Source organism: Prionailurus viverrinus, chromosome B1 (assembly GCF_022837055.1).
Source record: "Prionailurus viverrinus isolate Anna chromosome B1, UM_Priviv_1.0, whole genome shotgun sequence".
In the NCBI taxonomy this organism is placed as follows: Eukaryota; Metazoa; Chordata; class Mammalia; order Carnivora; family Felidae; genus Prionailurus; species Prionailurus viverrinus.
This window is the reverse complement of record NC_062564.1, coordinates 150,061,571-150,081,744: the sequence shown is the minus strand read 5'-3', so window position 1 is coordinate 150,081,744 and position 20,174 is coordinate 150,061,571. Positions and strand designations below refer to the sequence as shown.

The 20,174-nt window shown below is 35.6% G+C and overlaps 1 protein-coding gene across 1 annotated transcript in view; it reads left to right on the top strand.

Annotated features, from left to right (window-relative positions):
• The first annotated feature begins 5,522 nt into the window (after window positions 1-5,522).
• LOC125164241 (UDP-glucuronosyltransferase 2C1-like) overlaps window positions 5,523-20,174 on the top strand; it is a 28,657-nt gene continuing 14,005 nt past the window's right edge. Inside the window, exons 1-3 of the mRNA XM_047856838.1 lie at window positions 5,523-6,445; window positions 13,785-13,933; window positions 18,870-19,001. Of these exons, the coding sequence (XP_047712794.1) occupies window positions 5,725-6,445; window positions 13,785-13,933; window positions 18,870-19,001 (1,002 nt within the window). The 5' untranslated portion in view covers window positions 5,523-5,724. The remainder of the gene's footprint in view (window positions 6,446-13,784; window positions 13,934-18,869; window positions 19,002-20,174) is intronic.

Sequence of the window (20,174 nt, the reverse complement as noted above, 5' to 3'; positions counted from 1 at the left end):
TCATCTTTTCTCCCTTCAGAGAGTCTCCCTTAAAATTTCTTGCAGGGCTGGTTTAGTGGTCACAAACTAAATCCTTCAATTTTTGTTTGGGAAACTTTTTATCTCTCCTATTTTGAATGACAGCCTTGCTGGATAATTCTTGAGTACATATTTTTCTGATACAGCACATTGAATATATCCTGCCACTCCTTTCTGGCCTGCCAAGTTTCTGTGGATAGGTCTGCTGTAAATCTGATTTGTCTTCCCTTGTTGTTTAGGGATTTTATTATCCCTTTTTGCTTTCATGATTCTCTCCTTGCCTGAGTATTTTGTTTAATTGACTATAATATGCCTTGTTCATGTTTGGTTTTTGTTGAATCTCATGGGAGTCCTCTGTGTTTCCTGGATTTTGATGTCTGTGTCTTTCCCCAGGTTAGGAAAGTTTTCCACTATGATTTGCTCACATAATCCTTCTACCCCTATTTCTCCTCTTCCTCCTTTGGGACCCTGATGATTCTGATGTTGTTCCTTTTTAATGAGTCACTGATTTCTCTAATTCTTAAATCGTGCTCTTTTGCCTTAATCTCCCTCTTTTTTTCTGCTTCATTATTCTCTATAAGTTTGTCCTATATTGCTGATTCTCTGTTCTGCCTCATCCATCCTTTCTGCTGCTGCATCCGTCCATGATTGCAGCTCAGTTACAGCATTTTTAATTTCATTCTGGCTATTTTTTACTTCTTTTATCTCTGTAGAAAGGGATTCTAATCTATTTTTGACTCCAGCTAGTATTCTTATTATCGCGATTCTAAATTCTGGTTCAGACATCTTGCTTGTATATGTGTTGGTTAAATCCCTGGCTGTCGTTTCTTCCTGCTCTTTCTTTTGGGGTGACTTCCTTTGTTTTGTCATTTTGAAGGGAGAAAAGGAATTAATGAGGTAGAAAAATTAAAATGAAAAAATTAAAAAAATATGAAAGTTAAAAAATAAACACTCACACACACACAGAAAATCTAATAAATGGTGCTAGATCCTAGGTGTGTTTTGGTCTGGGTGTTGATAGTGGTTAGACAGAAAAAAGGGGGGGGGAAGGAAATCATTTGAGAGTTTGAAAGAGTGATACACTGAAGTAGACTAAAATGAGATGATGGGAGTAAAATAGAATTTGAAAAAAATTACACAAAAGTGAAGAATATAGTAGAAAAAAATTAAAGAAAAATATTTTTAATAAAAACTAAAAATAAAAATGAATTTTTTCTTTTTGTATTCAAAAAAAGAAAAGAAAGAAATGATTGAAAATTTGAAAAAGTGAATACACTGTAGTTGGAAGGAAATCATTTGAGAGTTTGAAAGAATGAATACACTGTAGTTGACCAAAATAAAATAATGGAAGTAAAATAGAATTTGAAAAAATTTACATAAAAGCAAAATATAGTAAAAAAATTAAAGGAAAATATTTTTAATAGAAATTGAACATAGAAATGAAGTTTTTCTCTTTCTGCATTCAAGAAAAAGAATAGAAACAAAAAAAAAGGAAATCGTTTGAAAATTTGAAAAGGTGAATACACTAAAGTAGACTAAAATAAAATGATGGAAGTAAGAGAGTTTGAAAAAATTTACACAAAAGTAAAAAATATAGTAAAGAAATTAAAAATATTAAAAATTGAAAATAAAAATGAATTTTTCTGTATTCAAGAAAAAGAAAAATAGTGTAAAGAGAAAAAAAAAAAGAAAATTGAATAGATGGACCTACAGATTGAAATAGGAGTGAAATTACTTCGTTTTCCCATAGAAATCAGACTATGTAGCGCTTTATAGTCCATAAACTAAGTAGGTGGTGAGACTTGTGTTCTTGAAGAATGAGGTGGCCTCGTTGGGCGGGGCTCATTGTAACGGCTCCGTTCTCCACTAGATGGCACTGCTAGTCCACGGGGGTGGATTGTTGTGGTGCTCGTAGGTGTGTATGCGCATGTGTGGGAGAGGTGAAAATGCCATCACACAGCTACCCAGTCTCTAGTATTGGATCTATGTTCTCCCTGATCGGCAATCGCGCACTTGTCCTCTGTCTTCAGCTTTCATCTGCTCCCTGCTTTTTCACTGTTCATGACCAGGCCCCAACCAGGCACTACCTCTCTCCCAAGTTTTGTATCAAATGCGGCTTTTTACCCTGGTCTCTTACTTCTGAAGGACTGTGGTTTTGACCCGTTCTGCCCCTCTGTGGGAGGGTCTCACTGAGCAATGGCCAAAAGCTGGCTGCACCCAGGAACGCTTGTGGGACCCTGCTGCCCGTGCCCCGAGACTGTGGCCAGGTGCCTGTCTGCCTGCCCCATAAAATTTTGCGAGATAGTGTAGCAGCAGCTTTTCAGGGATTATGGAAAATCACAACACATATCTGGCACCAGGCTTCACCCGTAATGACCTTGTTCCAGCACCAGCGAATGTGGCTGTTTTCTGGGGTCTGCTGCGACCGGTGGCTTCAGTAGTCTCCACCAAATGTCCTTCCAGCAGTGGAACTGATTTTCCCCGTGTGGCCTGAGAACCTCCCGGACCCCACTCTGTTCCTGGCGATTCACCCTTCTCACCAGAGCACCTCCAGGTATCGAGCTATGGAGTTGCAGACTTTGCGTTCCCCTTGTTTACAGTCTTGATGGAATTTAAACCCTCTCCTTTCTCCTTTCTCCTTTTCCCTTTTTAGTTTAGTCCCTGCGGCTGTTTCTAATTTTCCACTTTCTCTCCAACTGCTTTTGGGGAGGGGTACTTTTCCCGTATTCCTCCCCCTCCCAAGTCGCCATCCTCTCTATGCCTGCAAAAGTGGCTCCCTGCCCTCTACCGGCTTCTCTCTCCCCCAAGTTCACCTCTTCGTGCCACATACCTGCTGAATTCTGTGGTTCAGGTTGTGCAGATTGTTGTGTTAATCCTCCAATTAGTTTTTTAGGTGTATAGGATGGTTTAGTGTTGGTCTGGCTGTATTTCATGGACGCGAGACACACAAAAAACTTTCATGTTGTTCTGCCATCTTGGCTCCTCCAATATCTCAATAACTTGTATTTGAGTTCACAGATTCTTCTGCTTCATAGAATATGCTGTTGATGATCTGTATTCATTTTTTCATTTCATTCATTATATTCTTCAGACCCAATATTTCTGTTTGTTTGGTCCTCATATAAGCAAAATATCCTCTTTAATTTTTTTCTAACTTTATCTTTGGCTCATTTTTTTATGATTTCTATCTGTATTGAAACTCCCATTGTGTACATAAATTGTTTTTCTGATTTCATTGATTTTTCTGTGTTCTCTTAAGCTTACTCTGCTTCCTTAGAACAATCTAATTTGTAATTTTTCCAGGCAATTCACAGATTTGCATTTCTTTGTGTTCTTTGGTGGTGTCATATTTCCTTGACTATTCTTGTTCCTTGAAGTCTTGTGTCAGTTTTCACATTAAAGAAGTGATCATTCCCTCCAGGGTTTGCTGACTGGCTCTGGGGGAAAAAAAAAACACCTTCACCAGTCAGTCCAACTAGCTTTCTCAGTCCTTTTCTATGGATATGTCTGCTCCTTACTTCTTGTTCCCTCTTGAGGGGATGTCTTCAGATTGTATGACTTATCCTAACCCACAAAAACAGACCTAGTGTTGAGAGCTTCCCATTCATTTTCCCTAGGACAGAGCCCTGAAATGTTTAAATTTGTGTAAACTCTCCCAATCCCACAGATTCAGGCCAGCCTTTTTCACTTGCCGAAAAGCTGTCTACAAAGGCTTAGTCTCACCACAATGGGGTCATGCACCTTGAGCTATCAAGCTAATAGGAGTGAGGTACATGCAGTGTTGGGGACAACTGTGGGCCTAGCTGGGGAAGGGAGGTGTGAAGATGAGATGTCCCCAAAAGCTGGTAGGCAGGCTTCCTGATGGAGTCCATAATTCTTGCTGATATCACTTCAGAAAACAATTGCTAATAATCAAAAAGCTCAAAGAAAGCTGATGTGGATAACATAAGATTAGAATATCAGTCAGGATTCATGGGTCCATTTCAGAGAATACAGATTTTAACATATACGAAAAAGAGAGTTAACATATTTTACCCAAGACTGACATTCTCTGAAATAAACTTTTTGAAAGTCAGGAAAGTTTCTTTGTATAAAGTGAGTAATGAGAGTGTAAAAATGAAAGTAGGGATGTTAGAAAACTATTACAGTAAATCCAAGTTGGATATGAAAATGTCTAGGTTTAAAGTGATAGTAACAACTGACAGAGAAGAACAGATCAATATATAACTTGGGAGTAGAACTTATAGATACGGTGATCAATTGAATAATTGTTCAATCCTGTTTTTTATTAGTCAGATATGATATTGGAAATGATAATGTTATTATGATATATTTCTTACTGACTAATTCCTTGTATAAAATCAATTTTTTTTTAAGAAAAAATTTTTTTATTTTTTTGAGAGGGAGAGAAAGAGAGAGCACAAGTAGGGAAGGGGCAGAGAGAGAGGGAGACACAGAATCGAAAGCAGTCTCAGGCTCTGAGCTGTCAGCACAGGGTCCCATGTGGGGCTCGAATCCATGGGCTGTGAAATCATGACCTGAGCCGAGGTCAGACAACCGACTGAGCCACCCAGGCGCCCCTAAAATCAACTTTTTAAGCAAAAGGATTATTGATAAATTTATTGTCCTAAATATCATTGGACCCATTTCTACATGGGGTGGTGGTTTCCAGGTGTAGGGATCCAAGCAAAAAAAAAGAAAATAGAATTTTACATTATAAAAAGTTTGTTAGAACAAGAAAGTAAAGAAAATAGAATTGAATGTGCTGGAAGGAAGAATAAGATTATTAAGGTATCTTCTTCATGACTTGCCTTTATTCTGTTTCTTTTCAACATAATATGAATCTGATCTAGAATCAGAACTTGAATTCATATATGAAGTAATAGCAAAAGAAAAAAAATATTTTTTTCTCTTAAAGATAGATGTGATTTGGCAGAAAGGGCACTGAATTCAGCATGAGAACATTTGGATTTAAATTTTCTCCCTGCCCTAATGCCTCTGGCACATATACTCTGCTTCTGGAAGTAGGTGATAACCTCTTTCCTCTAGAATTCCTAGCAGAGTTGTCCGTAAGAAAAATACTACACAGACCATTCTGTTCAAAGGAACTTAAGATACCAGAGAAAAAGTTACCAAAATACCCAGTCTTAATTGAATATGCTTCACATGGTGATGGATTTTAACATCATTTAGAATTTATTCTCAATTTGTTTAAGCCTTTTTGTTTTCATATCCTCTAAAAGAAGTTTTAAAACTCTCATTCTATTTTCTTCCTAACTCATTTCGTTGTTTGTACTGATTAAGAACATTTTTTTAATGTTTGTTTATTTTTGAGGGGGAGGGAGAGAGAGAACACGCGCTCGCACGAGTGGAGGAGGGGCAGAGAGAGGGAGACACAGAATCTGAAGTGGGCTCCAGGCTCTGAGGGGTCAGCACAGAGCCTGACGGATGGCTCAAATTCACGAATCACTAGATCATGACCTGAGCCAAAGTTGGATGCCTAACTGACTGAGTCACCCAGGCGCCCCAACTGTATTGATTTTTTTTTTTTTTAAAAAAAAACAGCTGCATTTGGTAAAACCAACTATGTACTCCAAAGTTCAGCTCAACCTACTATAAATTGAGAAAGTCATGAAAGAGATCTGTGGGATTGTGAACTTCATGAACTTGGTTTAAGCCTCGGTTTAGTTAGAGCAAGAGTTGATCATGAGGACTATAAAAGGTTTCTGGGTTCTTTTCATGCTACATCTATATTTCTTCGACTCTGGAAGGACTGGGAAAATACTTGTGTGGCCCTTGGATTTTAGTCACTGGATTAATTTAAAAGTTATCCTGGATCAACTCCAGCTTCATGGGCATGAGGTAACTGTCCTGGTACCTTCACCAAGTTATCTGTTTGATCATACCAAGATTCCCTTTAATGTGGAGATCCTTCAACTTCCAGTAACTAAAGAAACTCTCATGGAAGAGCTCAATGGTATTCTCTATGATGTTTCCTTTGAACTGCCAAAACTTTCATGGTGGAGCAGGCAAGGAAAACTGACAGAACTTGTCTACAGGTTTTCTAGGACAGCCAAAAGAATGTGTGAGAGTGCTGTCACAAATAAGGAGTTACTCAGCAGGCTACAAGCAGCTAAGTTTGATATCTGTTTAGCTGATCCCTTAAGCTTTTGTGGGGAATTGTTGGCTGAGCTCCTCAATATTCCATTTATATACTCTTTTCGATTTTCTTATGGGAATGTCATTGAGAGACTGTGTGCTCAGCTTCCTATCCCTTCTTCATATGTTCCTGGCATCACATCAGGATTGACAGACCGCATGACTTTTGTACAGAGACTAGAGAATTGGTTACTGTACATAGTGACTGATATTATGTTTTTATATTTTGTATTTCCGGAATGGGATGGCTATTACAGCAAGGCTTTAGGTAAGATATATTTGCATGCATTAAAGATTCTTACTTCATAAGAAAAAGGGTGCCTGGGTGGCGGAGTTGGTTAAACATCTGACTCTTGATTGTGACTCAGGTCATGATCTTGTGATCATGAGATCAAGCCCGAGGCCTGCTTGGGAGTCTCTCTCTTTCTCCTCGCTCTTTGCTTCTCCCCCCACTCATGCACTCACACCTGTGTGCTTTCTCTCTCAAAATAAGCACTTAAAAAATAAAATAAAATGTAAATATTTACCTGACGATATAAAATCTTAAAAAAGGTATTTAAAAAAATTTTTTGTATGTGTTTTATTTATTTTTGATAGAGTGCAAGTAGCAGAAGGACAGAGAGAGAGGGTTAGAATCTAAAGACAGGCTCCAGGCTCTGAGCTAGTTGTCAGCACAGAGCTTGATGCAGGGATTGAACCCACAAACTGTGAGATCATGATCTGAGACCAAGTCAGACATTTAACTGATTGAGCCACTCAGGTGTCCCTTAAAAAAATATTTTTTTTTTAATATGAAATTTTTTGACAAATTGGTTTCCATACAACACCCAGTGCTCATCCCAAAAGGTGCCCTCCTCAATACCCATCACCCACCCTCCCCTACCTCCCACCCCCCATCAACCCTCAGTTTGTTCTCAGTTTTTAACAGTCTCTTATGCTTTGGCTCTCTCCCACTCTAACCTCTTTTTTTTTTCCTTCCCCTCCCCCATGGGTTCCTGTTAAGTTTCTCAGGATCCACATAAGAGTGAAACCATATGGTATCTGTCTTTCTCTGTATGGCTTATTTCACTTAGCATCACACTCTCCAGTTCCATCCGCGTTGCTACAAAAGGCCATATTTCATTTTTTCTCATTGCCACGTAGTATTCCATTGTGTATATAAACCACAATTTCTTTATCCATTCATCAGTTGATGGACATTTAGGCTCTTTCCATAATTTGGCTATTGTTGAGAGTGCTTGCTATGAACATTGGGGTACAAGTGCCCCTATGCATCAGTACTCCTGTATCCCTTGGATAAATTCCTAGCAGTGCTATTGCTGGGTCATAGGGTAGGTCTATTTTTAATTTTCTGAGGAACCTCCACACTGCTTTCCAGAGCGGCTGCACCAATTTGCATTCCCACCAACAGTACAAGAGGGTTCCTGTTTCTCCACATCCTCTCCAGCATCTATAGTCTCCTGATTTGTTCATTTTGGCCACTTTCTCACACCATTCACAAAAATAAACTCAAAATGGATAAAGGACCTAAATGTGAGACAGGAAACCATCAAAACCTTAGAGGAGAAAGCAGGAAAAGACCTCTCTGACCTCAGCCGTAGCAATTTTTTTACTCGACACATCCCCAAAGGCAAGGGAATTAAAAGCAAAAGTGAATTACTGGGACCTTATGAAGATAAAAAGCTTCTGCACAGCAAAGGAAACAACCAACAAAACTAAAAGGCAACCAACGGAATGGGAAAAGATATTTGCAAATGACATATCGGACAAAGGGCTAGTATCTAAAATCTATAAAGAGCTCACCAAACTCCACACCCGAAAAACAAATAACCCAGTGAAGAAATGGGCAGAAAACATGAATAGACACTTCTCTAAAGACATCCAGATGGCCAACAGGCACATGAAAAGATGTTCAGCGTCGCTCCTTATCAGGGAAATACAAATCAAAACCACACTCAGGTATCACCTCACGCCAGTCAAAAAAATATTTTTAAGTGAGGACCCAAGCTTTTTAAGTAAAAAACAAAAAAAAAAAATTTTTTTTTGGTTTTGGATGATTGATTTTTTACAAATTATCACAGGAAGAATATTCTCTATGTATACACATAAATCCTGGTTGCTGCTACTAATGTTTTTGGAATATCTAGAAAACTGTGTGCTGAATTTGACATAATTCTGGACTATTCCTCTCTTGTTTAGTTTTGCTTTTATACAGTCTGGTTTTTGGGTTTTTTTTTTTTTTTTTCCTGATCGACTTGCTTTTTCTCAGGCTTTCTGTTTGCATCCAATTTAGATTTTATTGCTGGTTGCAGGGTTTAGCATGTGACAAGCACAAAACTAGAAAATAAATAAATATATATTGGTTTCATATGCAGTTCTCTCCAAATGGCAAAATGTGATTTTTTTTCCCCTAAAAGACCATGTTTCCAGATTTTTAAATCCCACTGTTTTGTTTTTTTTTTGTTCTTTTCAAAATTGCATTAGAGGTCAAATTGTGAGCTTTGACCCTGAGCACACTGTTTCTCTCTTATTTCAGCAATTCCTTTTACCTCTTTATATTCTACATTCCCATACTATAGATTAGTTCAATGGGAAGTTCCATTATAATTCTTTTTCCAGGGGCGCCTAGGTGGCTCAGTTGGTTAAGGTGTTCCAACTTCAGCTCAGGTCATGATACCACAGCCTGTGGGTTCAAGCTCCTTATTGGGCTTTGTGCTGACAGCTAGGAGCCTGGAGCCTGCTTCGGATTCTGTGTGGAGCCTGCTTCGGATTCTGTGTCTCCCTCTGCATCTGCCCCTTCCCAACTTGCGCGCTCATTCTCTCTCTCTCTCAAAAATAAACATAAAAAAAAAAAGCTATAAGGATAGAAAGTATCTTCATTATTATTTTATGCTTGCCTAGTCTTCCAATTTACAAGTCTGCATATTTTGGACATCTTACATCCTTGTCTTTCTCTGTAAAGTATATTTTAAAAGCAAAATCACTCTTCTCAACAACTTGGTCCCTGGGCATTACTACTGGCATATTAACAGTAACAAAATAATCACTTACCCTCCCTATGAAGTTTTTCTATGTAACCCTAAAGATTTAGAATATTAATACCTTAAGTGTAAATTTTAACATGGCCAAATAACTTATCAACTATTACCGTTGAATCACACTTCCTTGTGATGGGAGACATTTTCACATTATACATATTAGTTTCACTTTGCTTTTAGGTTTCTCTCTATTCATTCTTCTCAATGCCAGAACAAAATAATGTCAGGAAAAAAACTCCCACATAAGATTCTTAAGTTATATCTCTGGAGCTTAAGAGTATAAATTCCTACTATGTTTGTTTATTATAAAATGTTTGTAGATAGCCTTTTGCATCTTTCCTCTCAAATGAACTTTACGGAAAGTTTATGAAGCTCTATGTGTTTACTGAGTTAAGTTTACACTGAATTCAGAGATCAATCAGGGGAAAACTGACCTCTTGCACATCTAAAGTTTTTCAAAACAAATTTTTATTCAGATCTTTTTTATAACAATCAGTAATATTTTACCATTCTTTGCTAAAACTCTTACTTATTTCTAGCATTATTTTTATAGTCTAGTTACCATTAATATCTCTTTTTTATAGTTATAAAGATAAAGGAGATCTGTTGGTGCTTTTGTATTTCACTCTTGAATTCAGCAACCTAAATATAATCCCTTAGCAACTCTACTAGTATTTAAATTAGATTTAGATTAGACTGACAATTCATAAAAAGTCAGTAAGTAATGACAGTCATTTTTTTTTTTGTTTCAGAAGTTGATCTCACTTTTTGGTTTGTTTTGGAGGGTTGTTTTTTGTTTTTGTGTGATTTTGTGAGAGAGAGAGAGTGTGTGTGTGTGTGTGTGTATGTGTATGTGTGTGTGCTGCGTATTCCATTGACTGACTGCTCCAGTAAGATCATGAGTAATATGTGATAACCAAAACTCTTTTCTTGTTATGAATTTTTGCACTTTTACTGAGATACAGTTGAGGTATAACATTTTATAAGATACTCATCGCAATGATTTGAGAGATGTATTACTGTGAAATGATTACCATAATAAGTTTGCACCCATTACCTCACATACTTATAATTGTTTTCCTTATGGTGAGAACTTTTAAGATCTACTCTCTTAGAAACTTGCAAATAAACAAAATAGTATTCTTATCTATAATGATTATGTTGTACACTATATTCCCCAGTATTTATGATCTTATAACTGGAAATGGACATCTTTTGACAACCTTCGTCCCATTCATCCACTCTACACTCTGCCTCTGGCAACCACGAATCAGATCTCTCTTATCATGAGTTTGATTTTTCTAGATTCTGCATATAATCGATATCAAACAGCATTTGCCTTTGCTGATGAAGTATGCTGCCCAAGATATGCCAGTGATTAGTTCAGGATAGTATAAGATCTAACACACAGCACTGTGACTTTTTCTGGGCCTTCTGTGGATGGAAGCAGGTGCTTATTTCTTCTAGATTTGGCCCTAAAAACATGTGGACAGAAACTGCTATGCCCATCACTTACCCATGGTCAGGGGCCAAACAGCAAAAGGCAAAACTGAGCAAAGGTAACAGTATCTCATCTTGGAGACATTTTCTGAGTCATGAATAAAGCGGTGAGTGATCTGTTGCTGGATCTAAGTTGTCTGTTTATTTCTGGTTCCAGAAACTTAACATGAAGTTTTGGAACCTCTTTTATAGTGAACCATCATTGGGGCGCCTGGGTGGCGCAGTCGGTTAAGCGTCCGACTTCAGCCAGGTCACGATCTCGTGGTCCGGGAGTTCGAGCCCCGCGTCAGGCTCGGGGCTGATGGCTCAGAGGCTGGAGCCTGTTTCCGATTCTTTGTCTCCCTCTCTCTCTGCCCCTCCCCCGTTCATGCTCTGTCTCTCTCTGTCCCAAAAATAAATAAACGTTGAAAAAAAAAATTTTATAGTGAACCATCATTGATGGAACATGACTGTCTCTGATTCTTAGCTCTTGGCACCCTAGAATATTCTTTTTGGGAATATATCAGTAATCTGAGAAAGAAGAATGTGAAGGCTTGATAGGTAGATGGAAAACATTTCTTTGACTCAGAAGTTTAAAAATTCTATTACTTTAGTAGAATAAAGTTATTTTTTATTTAGGTTATTCAGAATTTAGGATCTTCATTATGTAATGTATTCCAAGTATTTTTTGAATTATTTTTGAAAAAAATACAACCCATAATTCTTATACAATCATTAAATGAATCATAAATATATATATGTATATGTATGCATATATATACATACACATACATATATATATACATATACATACATACATATATATATACATACATACATATATATACATATATATATATATATATATATATATTCAATCATTGAGGAGGAAACCAGTTAAGAATGCAAGTGTGGTTCAAATATATTTTGAGGAGCTACTTGTAAACAACTGGGGGGAAAAAGTAATGTTAGGGTAATACTACTAAAGTTAGACACAAAACTGCTTAATGTCATATAGAGCAATAAAATCATAATTTGGGGAATGATATTTTCTACCAGACAGAAATATGCAAGCTAACATTTAACCTAACTATATGTGGACTCAAAAGTAAATAGGGAATCAGTAATAAAAAAGTAAAATATAGGCACATTCTTCTAAAGAATTAAATAATTCTTCCATCATTTATTGTTTAAGAGTGTCTCAGTATGACATCAAAAAGGCATGCTGTGGTTTCTTTTGACTTCCAAATTTGAGACAATGGTTTCTAAAAATCTCTTTATCCAAATCAATTATTTTTACTTCCCTTGTACTATATTGACTTCATTTCAATAAATTGCATTAAGTGTCCTAAATTAATCTCTCAGGAATGGAAATTCAACAGCAAAAAGATATTATCTTGTCATGAAGAAGTGAATCAACCATTATGACCCAGCAGTTCTACTCTTAGCTGTGTATCCACAATAAATAAAAACATATGCCCACACAAACATATACATGAATGCTCATAGCAGCATTATTCATAGTAGCCCAAAATGAAAACAACCTAAATGATCATCAACTGATAAATGGATAAAGAAAATGAAGCATATCCATATGAAGAAATCTTATTAAGTGATAAAAAGTAATGAAGAACTGATACAGACTACAACATGGGTGAACCTTGAAAACATTATGCTAAGTGAAAAATGGGAGCACAAAAGACCATTTGTAATTTATTTATATGAAATGAGTGAGATTATTCTGGAACAGACCAATACAGACTGAAAGTAGAGTAGTGGTTGTCAGAGGCTGCAAAGAAGGGGAAACAGAATGACTGCCAATGGATACAGGGTTTTTTAGAGGCGGTAATGAAAATATTCTAAAATTAAATAATGGTGATGGCTGCATAACTTTATGGATATACTAAAAACTACCGAACTGTGTATTTTAGAAAGAAGTATTGTATGGCATATAAATTGCAAAACTGTTATAAAAAAGGTGGGGTGAGTGAAGCATTACACAAAGAGAAGAAGATTACATCCATGGCTGACACCAGGAAGTCACTAAAATGGAGTATGTACTGAGTATGAAGTTGGATTTTCAATACCATTGCCATTACCAGAATCAAACCCATAAATTACTGAGATTTGTTTGTGATTGCTTATACAGATAGATTGTCCTGGTCAATTCAAAATCCCTCATATTTTCTGATCAAAATTTTAGCATATTTAGAATTATCAAGGAGAATATTTAAAAGGCCTTATGGTGGAAAACTATATAGTTACAATTTCCTCATATCAGCAATACTGAATATATATTTCAAAAGGACACAAAACCTCTGGGTAAGTTTCCTTATACCATAGTAATTGACTAGAATTCAGAAATAAAGCTCTGGCTCCTAAAAAAGGAAAATCATTTAATTCAGCCACTAATTTGAGTTTTTATTCTGTTAATGTTCAATTGGTTGCCACATCAGTTGAAAGGCACTCCTTTGTTGCTGTCAGTCAACTAAATATGTCAGAATAGCTAATATTTTGCTATCAAAGAGTACAAACTCTTGTGAAACAGGAACTTTAATTTTGCATAGCAAGGGAGATAAGACTTTTCAAAAATGTATTAAAAGATTTCTATTCCTGGCTGGGTGTGAGTAGGTGTTTACAGCACACTCGAAAACACGAGAAGACAGATGAATTTCAAAGGTCAGTTTTTAAAGAAATCAAAAGGCTTTTGGAGCAACAAGAATGAGACAAATTGTAATTCCAGAAGAGTCAGAGACCCTACTACAATGAGCCAAGGATCACTGCTTGTTTCTTATCCTTTGCTGAGAGTATTTGCCAATTCTGAGCATGAAGTAGGGCTCAGGCTTAGCTGAAGAGAGACTCCGTTGGCAGGAGAAAGCAGCAGGCTTTTGGTCTTGTTCTAGACTTAAATCCTTGCTTGGTTATTCAAAATCTCACTATTATGTGCCTTCAGGGGGAAAAGGTGAATTGATTTTGTGTGGTTTGCATGGGCCCAATATTGGTTCTTTAAAGGTTTTTCTTAGAAAATTAGATGGTCAAACATTTCCTATTTAATATACCAGTTTTCCATTATCCTTCATTTCTATTCAGGAAAACCTGCCACATTATGTGAGATTATGGGGAAAGCTGAAATGTGGTTGATTCGAACTTACTGGGATATTGAATTTCCTTACCCTTATTTACCTAACATTGAATTTGTTGGAGGACTGCACTGCAAACCTGCAAAGCCCCTGCCGAAGGTAAATAAGTGTTTATTTTTGATTGTTTAACTTTTTATCTCCTGGAATTATTTCTAGTTTATTATTTATAATGTTTAATCCCTAAACTGAAAACATAGACACAGCAATTAATGGACATTATTTTCTTAGACTATTATACTACCATAGGTATCTTATAACATTATCATGGCAACCACTAGTGATGTTGTTCATCAGCTATGCCACATATTTGCTAAGGATGAGATTCCTAGCCCCTGAGTATAGTGGAACCATGGAGTACTCTGCACAATGAGACTGAGCTAAAGTGGTATGTATCCCTTCTAGGCCCACTATTTAATTGTCAGATCTGGTTACTACAGAGTTCTCTTTTCCTTTGTTATGTCAAAGGGCTACAGATAGTAGCTACAGGTAATGTTCTAGATAATATATCAACCCGAGTTCCCGATTAAAGAATGGATAAACCAGCTGCAGCTCAATAGATAAGGATTCAACATAAGAAAAAAATAAATTGTTGTCTTAGGCCACTGAGATTTTGTAGCTGCATGTTATATAGCATAACCTAGTCTTAGAAATGGATAATAGTGGGGAAATTATAATACTCTGAGAATATTTCATATAGAGCTATAATGGCCCATCCACAAAACCTGGCAAAAGTTCAACAATGATGAACTGTTTGGTTTTAACAAAGAAGAGAAATTAGACTGAAAAGGTTATCAGGAGATAGTTTATTAAAAAAAAAAAACAACAAATGGGCAATACTAAGTATTCTTCAAATTTAAGATCAATGAAAGATCAGTGTATAATTTTTAAACAGCAATGTGATACAGCTTACCTTTTCATAAACATTGACTATTGTTTGGAATGAAGCAAGATTTAACACAGGGAAATGAGCTGAGATACAGTTGCAATAATTCCTGCAAGAGACTATAGAGATCCAAACTATAATATGATAGTAATTTTTGAGTAGAAGTAGAGAGATTTAAGAAGTACTTACAAAAAAAAATCATTATGATTTGGTGATTGGCTGGAGGTGGGGATTAAGGGAGGGAGTTCGAGAATGAATCCTTGGCTTGTTGTTTCTGTGTATATGTCTTTGTTGGTTTCTTACAGGCAATTTAGCAGAGAATAGTGGCATTTACTAAAGTGAAGAATTAAAGGGGAGCAGCTGTGAGGGAAAATAATGTGTTCATATTTGGGCATGCTAAATTTGAGGTACCAGTGCGATGTTAAGTAAGCAGCTGTTGAATACAGTGTCTTAATCTCAGGGGATAGGCAGTATTTGTGTTTTTCTTCTTTTAATTTTAATACACTGTTTTTAGAGCCATTTACATTCACAGCAAAATTTAGCAGCAAATATAGAGAATTCCCACCCTTTCCTGCCTCTTTCCTACACACAGCTTCTTCCACCATAAATATCCCACACTAGTGGGGCACAGTTGTTACAATCAATATCAACCAATTTCCATAACTTAAAGTTAATTCTTTATGTTATATATATTATAGGTTTTGATACATGTATAATGTCATGTATCGGCCCTTATAGTATCATACGGAACAGTTTCACTGCCCTAAAAATCTCCTATTCTCCACTTATTCATCTATCCTATCCCTAAATCCCTGGGATCACCACTTTTTTACTGCCTCCATGGTTTTGCCTTTTAAATAAGCAATGGTCTTAAATTAGGGATGTCAAGGGATAAAAAAAACATGATTCCATATTGGGTGCTTATCGTGAACATTAAGTTACCCAGAGTAAAAACAGAAGTTGGGGTGGAGCATAAGACTATGAACTAGATGCCTCTGTGAACGGGGGCTGTTCCTAAAAGATTGACAATTGGCATTAGGAATCATGGGTTATTGATATTGATATGTTTTTATGATTAAAAACATAAGATGAAGATACTTTTTTAAGGCATAGGAAAGGAAACCGTTGGAAATACAGTCAGAAGAGAGGAGAACACAGATCAAGTGTCTATCTGGACCCTGACTGATATAAGTATGGTAGAATGAATAGAGTATACTTAAAGGATTATAGGGCAAAATCCAGTTTTCAGTAAGACCAGAAAGTATATGGAATACTCATCGAAGAGACTGAGAATATTTGGGAATTTTTAAACCATGTAACAGGAAGTTTTACTTTATTTTATTGTATAAATTAATATTTTGACAACTTAAATAATATTGGAAATCCATTCTATATTATTCTAAACTATTGCTTTTGCTCAGAAAGTAATCACTTAGGGGCATCTGGGTGGCTCAGCCTATTAAGCTCCAACTATTGATTTTATCTCAGGTCATGATCTCACAGTTTATGATATCAAGGTCCATTTTGGGCTCTGTGCTGACCTTGTGGAATCTACTTGGGATTTTCTTTCTTCCTTTCTCTCTGTCCCTCCCCTACTTGCTCTCTCAAAATAAACAAACATTAAAAAATAAGTAATCACTTAAATATTCTGAGCCTTCTTTATGTTATTTCATAGTTTTTGATAAAATACCCATGCACTGTATAGATTCAATTCTAAAGACAAAGAAAAAACTGTCAGGATAGTGTAAGATTTACTTATAGGCATATTTGCTATATCTTAATAATTCAGTACTATTCAGAACCCTCCTATTGCCTTATTACTGATACCATAACATACCATATGTGTTTACATAATCTATGTTTGTGTGTATTTACATAATTATTTATTTCACCAGTAATATATGTTTCTCCAATGCAATCTTATTTCCCCTATCTCTTCCCACCAGAGCATAGTAGGACACTACAAAAGTGTACAAACACTAACTCAAAAACAGCACACAAATGTGGTTATTATTTGTGGAAAGAATCAAGTTTTATCAGATTTTGTCATGTTTCTTTCTGTTAGAGCCTCAAACCTCATGATTACTTCACTTTTCATCCTCATTATGGGTTACTTTGTACATTCACATTGACTCTTCTATTTGTAGGTAACATACATTTAGTGTCCTTAATCTGCTTTTTATAATTAGGGATATTGCTGAAAATCCTGCAATATTCTAATACCAAAACTAAACACCTGAATTATCCAGGGAATGAAATTTTGTGAAAATGCTTGCATATTAAAGAATTAACAAATAGGTGGATTCTGAGTGAAACAAATTGCTCTCCATCATGTGGGTGATCTAGTCAGTTAAAGGCTTGAACAGGCTTATTTAGATTTTAAATTATTATTACAATATCATATAAATATATGTAGGAGATAAATATTCACTTCCCTTTTTTGTCTCAATAATATATATATTATTACACCACTCCTAATAATCTACTCAGTGTGATTTTTTTTCTCACTGATTGTCTCACTAACTTCTGACATCACTCTTATCCCATGGAAGGCTTTCATATACTCAGTTCTTTTTCTGGTCTTACTATTTTGTTCTATTGTTCACATCATCTAGTAGGAGATCAGAGCAATCATTTTACATATTTCATGTTACATATTACGTATTATTATCTGAGGTACTCCCAAGTATTTCCTTTTATTTTCCAAAGTTCATTAATTATTTATGAAAGATATTCTTCTACATACATTATAGAATATTTGCCGATTTCTCAAGAAGATTTTGCTGTAATTGAAAATTAAAGAGACTGTTGGGTTTACATATTAAGTCAATCCATCTATCATCACAGTGTGATAGTTAATTTTATGTGTCAGCTTGCCTGGGCCAAATACTTAAATATTTTGTCAACTGTTATTCTGGGTGTTTCTGCAAGGTAATTTTTGGATAAAATTAACATTTAAATAGGTGGATTTTCAGTAAAGCAAATTGCTCTCCATTATGTTGGTGAACCTCTGAAGGCTTGAATGAAACAAAAGTCTGACCATTCTGAAGCAAAAGAGAATTCTGACAGCAGACAGCCTTCAGACCTGAAAGACAGTATTGGCTTTTCTCTGAGTCTCCAGACTGATAGCCTATCCTGCAGATTTTGGACCTGTCGGCCTCCATAATCATGTGATCCAATTCCTTAAAATGAATCTCTTTCCTGTCTTCCCCTTTCAATCATCATACATTTTTTTTTCTTGTCTTACTTGATTGGCTTAGTTTATTTAGTACTTGAAAATGGGATAAAAAGATTGCTTTTGACTTCAACATGATTAAATATGCCATTTTTATCTTTAATGCAAAGCCATATATTTCCATAATATTATTGTCACTTATAGGTATTATATTATAGGTATTTCTGTGTTACTTATCTGATAAGTTGAATGGCTACCTGATTTCTAAATGTGGTACTGGAAGCTTATATAAAGTACAAATGTAACCAAAAGAAAATTTAAATTTAGAAACAGAAAAAAAGTAAGTATGCCATTAGCATATCATTATTCTGGCTGTGAATGAAAATAAAGGTTCATGATAATCTTCTTAGCATCCAAGGCTAAATATAAAGTGAAGTACCAGAAGAATTTAACTTAAAGCAGTAATCAAATGCCACATTTGGGGCATTATGGAGAGGATGTTAGAGGCAGTAGAGAGTACTAAGTATGGTCACTGGCTGTACAGTCAACAAGCTTCACTTAGAAATTTGGTTCTGCCGGCTACTGCTGTGTAGCGTTGGACAAATTACTTAACCTCTCTGAAACAGCTCTCCCATGTGGAAATGTATACGTATCTCTTAAGTTCACCATATATATCTAAGTTAAATAATGCATCCAAAGACCTCAGCACATGGCAGGAGATAACACATAGTCAATAATTTGTAAACACAGGCACACACAAACATACCTCAAAAGTGTTTAGAACACATTGGAAGGGAACCTCCAAAGTAAATTATTTTTATTTGCCTGATAACCAGTGATCATATTTCATACTCCAAAATGGTTAACATGGAAAGACAGAACTGTTCAGTAATTCAAACACAGTGCTAAAGTTATATGGCTTTCTTGTTCTTGTAAGCTCTAAATTTTCATTATTACAAAGACTGTTTTCTTTACAGGAGTTAGAAGAGTTTGTCCAAAGCTCTGGAAAGGATGGAGTTGTGGTATTTACTCTGGGTTCAATGATCAAAAACCTCACAGAAGAAAAGTCTAATCTAATTGCATCAGCCCTTGCCCAGATTCCACAGAAGGTCGGATAATCTTATCTTTTTTTGAGGGGCAGCCATTTTAAAATCCATGAAGTTCTCCTTAAAAATCTACTTAACGAATGTTAAGAAAAGCTATTAGTATTGTTAATATCAATTTAACTGAACTTTGAGGAAAAAGCATTAAATGCTAGAGAGGGCCACTAAAAACATTTGATTATTATCTTGCTTTAAACTTGGCATTACTATCAGGAACATATATTGTAGTATTTTTATTTTTACTAATAGGATAAAATAAATCATTCACTAATCTGAAGCAATCTGTTGGCTCTATGTCTAGGATTTAAGGCTTCTATGTAATCTAATCTTATTTTGTTGTTCTTGTTTATTTTTAAGTCTGAGGCACACATGCCAGTTATAATGAATATGATAGTAAAGGAAAAGATATTTTAAAAATATGAACTTAATTCATAATTGGGACTATATATAATTGGGACTTTTAATTGATGGTTTTGAACCAGATCCTGGTTTAGCCTGGAACTGACAACTTAGCTTCCTAGAATACTCCTAAATAAGGATTCTCTTAAACAGTTAAAAATTTTAGTAATACAGTAAAAAATTTGTGCAGTTCACTCTATGATGTTCTTAGCAAAATCTGATTTTTAAGTTAATAACATTCTAGGTTATAACTTAATAATGTTATTAAACTACCAGGGATATTTTTTTGTTTTCTAGCTTTAGTCAAAATAGACAATTACATGTATTTTTAAGTTCCAAACAATCATGACAGTGCTTAAATTCATAACTAAATTCCTTTGGAAAATTGTTTGTGGAAGCAGTACCCATTTAAATATTTAATTTTTAAAAATCTTCATAAAAGTATTAAATTTTTAATTGTATTGAAATATGTTTAGAGGTGACATCAAGGTAAAGTAGGAAGCACCAAGGAAGCACCTAAACAGCAATTATACTAGCAAAAACTCTGAAGTAACTATATTAGAACTCTACAGTCTATCTGAGCACTTGCAATTTGCGGAGAAATATTGGCTGATCAATTGTAATTAATTTTGGTCAATTGTAGTTAATTTTGGCATTGCAGGAGCTTCAGATCCTGTATCACCCAGCCTCATGGCAGCTAACCTGCCTCTATTACTGTGTGATTTGGTGGAGCCAAGATGGACAAAAAGGATCTTATCCTCTAAATATTATGATTCTGCA